The sequence below is a fragment of the Cucurbita moschata genome, unplaced genomic scaffold, assembly GCF_002738365.1.
Source record: "Cucurbita moschata cultivar Rifu unplaced genomic scaffold, Cmos_1.0 Cmo_Scf00010, whole genome shotgun sequence".
NCBI lineage: Eukaryota > Viridiplantae > Streptophyta > Magnoliopsida > Cucurbitales > Cucurbitaceae > Cucurbita > Cucurbita moschata.
This window is the reverse complement of record NW_019268526.1, coordinates 1,071,077-1,076,637: the sequence shown is the minus strand read 5'-3', so window position 1 is coordinate 1,076,637 and position 5,561 is coordinate 1,071,077. Positions and strand designations below refer to the sequence as shown.

At 43.5% G+C, this 5,561-nt stretch overlaps 2 protein-coding genes across 2 annotated transcripts; both read right to left on the bottom strand.

Annotated features, from left to right (window-relative positions):
* Positions 1 to 871: 871 nt before the first annotated feature.
* On the bottom strand, positions 872 to 2,307 carry LOC111448226. The gene is made up of 2 exons (XM_023087699.1): positions 1,901 to 2,307; positions 872 to 1,256 (listed from the first exon to the last, which is right to left on the bottom strand). The coding sequence occupies exons 1-2, from the start codon at positions 2,151 to 2,153 to the stop codon at positions 1,024 to 1,026; spliced, it is 486 nt and encodes a 161-aa protein (XP_022943467.1). The 5' UTR covers positions 2,154 to 2,307; the 3' UTR covers positions 872 to 1,023.
* Positions 2,308 to 3,782: 1,475 nt separating this feature from the next.
* On the bottom strand, positions 3,783 to 5,207 carry LOC111448225 (malonyl-CoA:anthocyanidin 5-O-glucoside-6''-O-malonyltransferase-like; the record flags this gene model as incomplete). Its single annotated transcript, XM_023087698.1, has 1 exon — positions 3,783 to 5,207. A coding segment is annotated over one exon (1,380 nt), but the record flags the coding sequence as incomplete, so codon positions are not given.
* Positions 5,208 to 5,561: the final 354 nt, after the last annotated feature.

Genomic DNA, 5,561 nt, shown 5'->3' with positions numbered 1-5,561 from the left:
ATTTCATGTGTTATGATCCTACTTTTTCCAACCGCACAACGTCGTGACCTTGACACGCTCACGACCAGTCTTAAGGGAAATCAAGTCCTATATATATTTTTTGCCTCAGCTTTGTGGCTTCATCAGACCTTATACGAGATTTGTCTCACCAATCGAACATCGCTTATGCAGAATCCAAGCTTGTTTGATCACACACGCTTCCTACGCATGCATGCTCAATCGTCTGCGACACAACTAACTTGCATCTACACTAGGCCAAATCATTCGGCTCGACCTTGCCTCTACTCGGGGCCAAGGTCTCTCAATGGAACATCACGTCTCATCTTGTCATCTTGATTCCCATCGACATGGCCCATATGTCTTGACGTCATCCTAAGTCTCAAGATGTCGTTGCTCATCACACCTCACTTGGTCATGCCATCGAAACGGGCTCACATGTCGCTCATCTCATTGAGACATCTCGAACATCCATCCATCCGAGTTCTATCGAGGTATTGGCCGTCCCGTGCCCATGCCATGTCATTTACGGATACCGTCTCGGATAGCAGGTGCATATATCAACCTCCGACACGCGGGTTGGGGCGCAATACTGGCACACCCGTGCCACTTGGTACTGTCCTTGAAAAAATTCATTTTAAAGGAAAGTCGCCCAAGAAAATCGTTTCGGCACACTCGACCTCGCTATGACACACGTATGTGCCACAGGGTAGCTCACTTAGGCCACAGATCAGGGGTGGTGGAGAGCTGACACCATAACTCCCCCTATAGTACATTTTGAGAAATTTTCAATCTTTCACGCATAAACATGATTTTGGCAAACGGTCATATAATGCATGGAGTGTCTGTCCGGTGTCCGATTTACACAAAATTTGGCGAGCGTTCATATTTCATATGGACAGACTTAACTCCAGAACCGCATGCCCAAATTCCTTTTGGAACCTCAACTTTTGAGGTTAAGGCCCGGACCCTATCTTACCCGGACCCTATCTGGCCCTTCAACAAGCCTATCTTTGCCACTCTTGTCTATTCAATGTCTCTATCTTGCTTATGCCTCGATTTGTCTTCAATGCTCACTCTGTGTGGTGTGTTAGATAATGCACCGTCCTCCACGATCGCATCATGGCACTCGTCTAGGCCCTCGTGTGGCCAAATACGCGCCACTTGAGGGTCGTCGCTTCTTCTGTCACAACTTGAGGATCCCAACCAACTCTCTTCATAGTTAGATTGTTGCACCATGCATGTAGTAGCTCCTTTATCTGAGTAGAAAAATAGAGTTGTTACAATGCACTCTTCTTTTTAGTAACTCAATTATAGGAACTTCATGGTAAAACTTGTTTTTCTTGAAGAAAATCTATATTGGTTGACTTTCTACAAAGTTTCCTAGGATGCATGTGAGTAACGACAAAATATGCTGAAAGCACTCGTGTTGGTTTGTAGAGACAATTTTCACTCTTAGAAGTAAAAAGTAAGTAACGTGACCATATCATACATGATGCAGTAACATGACCAACACTCATTCAAATATATAATTAGTGAATCAATACTTTATCAAAACTTATTCCAACTTCACATAAATTATTCTTTTGGTACTATTTGGAATATTCTTAACTAAGCGATTTCACTCTTCTTAATTTCACCTCTAAGTTCATCTTGGACTCTTGTAAGAGCTATAGAGAAAATGTAACGATAAGGGTTTCAAAAAGGCAAAAATAAAAATAAAAAAAATTAAAAATAAAAATAAATAAATAAATAAAAAAGGAGAACGCGCCTTAGATCTCGCCGGAATTCGCGAGATTTCCGGTGAGACATGCCTTGCCAACAAGGGCGTATTAATTCCATGAATCCCCATGTTAAACCCTAGCTACCTTAGTAGTCTTTTCTTTTTGAGCCACTGTCGTACCTGTGAGGGAGGAGACGAAAGATTTAGATGAGGAATCGAAAACGTCTTGAGACTTCAGACTTCTGTGAGTCCTTAGATAGGAGCAACCTGGTGTCAGGGTACGTCGGGCAAGGAGGGACAGACGTGCCACCAGAGACAGACGAACGGATGACGACCATTCCACCGGCGGCAGTAGTCGAGTTCCTTGATTAGGGTTGTTGAGGCTTTTGGGCGAGGAAGACGAAGCGGCGGCCGCGAGTTGCCCCTTTGGCATTCTGCGAGTTCGTCTCGATCAGCATACCGGCCGCACCTCGCGGGCCGCGCTCAGACACCACCATAGGGCCTCGTTCCCTTTCGGCCCAACCCAGAGACACATCCAGGAACCCTGCGTCGTCAGTGTCCTTCGCAGCCCATCGGTTTCAGCGTTGTCAGCGGCTTCGTTGCACTCTCGACTCGGCAAGGTCGGCATGGCGGCGCGGCTTAGCGGCTCGACATATGTATAATATATTGATTCCTAGGTTTCCGACCCTTCTGGAGCCATTCCCACCCTTGTTTCAACCATATGAGGTTAGTATAACTCCATTTTGATAGAACAGTTTGTGACAGGGACATACCTTAGTAGCTAGGCATAAGAGCTAGTTGTGAAAAGACTCTAAGTATATCATGTTGTCTTATAGGCATCGGGGTTAGCGTGGTGAGTGACTTCGGCCAAGGCCGAGGTAAGTAACCTTACTGTTGGCGTTAGTTATGTATATATGTTGGTGCATGCCCTGTGGCCCTTGCATGCACCATGTGTGTTGTTGATGTATGCTAGGTTATATGTTTCTTGCAGTGAAATGCTATGTATGTCATGTTTATGTATGTGATGTTTGTGACACGGTTTGCTACCCTATATGTATGAGCTTGATTGACATGTTATGATTGTAATGAGAACCCCGCATGCCATGAATGTGATGACTAGTATGATACGATATGCTTACTAGATGTTTAACCCAGTTATGCTATGTAATGCGGTGAGGGGATGGAACGTTGTATGTATAATTCCATGGAGGTAAACCTTAAGGACCTTTATGCACGCTATGGTTATGTACATGGGGCAATCCCCCGCTAAGCTACTGATGGTATGGACGCGTACATTCGATATTGTGTTTGCCACGATATCATGCAGGCCCTCCTTTTCCGTGGCATCCGGTATTGTATATCATACATACCCGACCAAGCCAATCCTAGGGAGTTCACATGCGAACTCACCTGGTAGGCCCACAGTCACGCACGTGGGCCATGTGTGGGAAAGTACCATGCATCCACCCCCACCCGGACAAGGCAAGAGCCTAAGGCCATGGGAAGGAATGGAAGACAGACCCCTCTCTCAGTTTCTTTCTTTTGACACTTGTGCTCATGTATGTGTATTGTGTGCGACCGCATATATCCTTATGTATGATTATATGCTTAACCTCAACAGTGGGATGACTTACTGGGTATTTTATATAATACTCAAGCCACGTGCTACCCGTATTTTCAGGTAAGGGCAAGGCTCCCATGTAGGCTGACGGTGGATGTTGCGAAGGCCATGAAAATCTTAAGGAAGGTTTGTAGTGTCGTATGGGTCTTGTTGGATTCTTTTGGTTTCATAGTTATTGCAATTATTCATTCTGGTTAGCTGTTGATTACTTCTAGGTTAGGCTGTTGTCATTGTTTTTCCTCCAAGTATGAACTACTTATAATAATAGACGTATTGTCATTTTTGAGGCTGTCTTACATAAACCATCGTACTTTCGTTATATAAATACAAGGTAACGTCACTAATTAGGATAGAGAAAATTAGGGGCATTACAGAGTCCATATCTAAACTTAACATATCAAATAGATTATGAAAGAACATGAAAAGTAACACATAATTGGTGGCTTGATTAAACCATTTGTAAAAGAAATGCGTACGTAATGAACACTATTCTTTCACTTCCTCGTAGAACAAAGAAGAGAAAACATTCATGACATCTTTAGGCAAAATAACTCCAACTTCCACTCCTCCATTCCCACTTCTACTCTCCGTCATCGAAAAACTTCCATTCGGGTTTATCGAAACCATCTCCACTTTCTTACTATTTCCCCACCCGAAGTCAATCTCATAAACTCCAAACCTTGGCGATCCTCCCGCTACAATCATTTTAGATATGGGCATCTCCCTCCCCCATCGACCTAAAATCTCTTCCACCATTTCCACTACTTTATTCTCCTTCACACTTTTCTCCATCTCCATTATTCTATCACTAATCTTGTTTGCAACCATTGCCATCCCATTTTCTTCCTCCAATTCCTTCGCTTCCAAAAACTCTCCCAACCCAATTACACCGTTACCAAAATAATTGAGTCCCCCTAGAGCTCCCATACGAGGCCGCATATCCACAGCGAAGAACAAAGCAATCTTACTTTTCGGTTCAATTCGCTCCGCTTTGACGATGCACGTTGAGATAAGGGCGTATGTCAATACAAAAGTTGTAAGATGACGAGTGGATGTAGAATTTGTTGCTACTTTTCTCCTTAACTTCTCTATGTCAATGCGTGTAAGCTCAAACGTGGCATGCACCACATCGTCTGAGATGACCCTTTTTGGGGTAAGTACAAGTATTTTGGGTTGACGAACAAACGCTCCATAATGCTTAACGTATAATCTTTCCAACCCATTTGGATCCTTTGCGGCTGTTCGGTCAAAAAATGGTGTCAACTCCGGGGGCAGCGTGGGGAGATTATTATTAGTACAATTGAGTGTACTACAAATGGAAGCCCATGATTTCAAGAACATGGTGGATGTTTTCCCATCAACAACCACATGGCTGGTTATGATGCCAATGGAAAACCCACTTTTGGGGAATAAAGTGATTTGAAGAGACATGGGTGGAGCAATGGTGTCGGATGTTGGGAGTTGGGGTACGAGGAAATGAGATTCCTTTGCCTTCCGAACATGATTTGACAAGAGATGGTCGAAATCAGCATCTGTTTTAGCAATAGTGAGGGAAACAGAGTCGCCAGGGTTGTAAAGAATAAAGGGGTCTTGAGAGTGATGGGGCCAAACGAGGTTGCCAGCGAGAGGGAGGAAATGGGAGAGTGTGAGAGAGAGAGAGTGTTTGAGGGTTTGGAGAATTGAATCGAAGCGAAGCAGGTCATTGGCGGGCAAGGAGTAAAAGAGAATGCGCTCGGTGGGTGGGGATATAAATTGCACAAGATCGGAGAAAGTGAGCGGGAGAGAGAAGTGAGTGGGCGGGGAAGTAGAGGGAGTGATATTGCAAACCTCCAAAACCTCCATTATTGCCTTTGGTTGCTCAATTTTGGGTTAAACAAGGTTGATATGAGGTTGCCTTTTGTACCCAAACTTTCTTAATTTTTCTTTTTCCTTCGTAGTTAGAAAGTGATCATCAAACAAATCACGTTGTTCCCTCACTTACTCAACCGAGATTTATAGTTTTTTAATCTTACAAAGTGTGAAACATGTGATCCTCTAGAATGGTGCCATCAAAAAAAGAAAAGAAGTAATTCAAATAAAGGCTATGTGGGCCTCGTATAGAGTGGAAGTATTCTAATTATTCTAATTTCTTTAATTGTAATTATTGAATTAGGTAGCTCTCTATGATTGTTGATGTAATTGGATCTTTGATGTGTTCGGATTTTGGTGAATGAGTAGAGT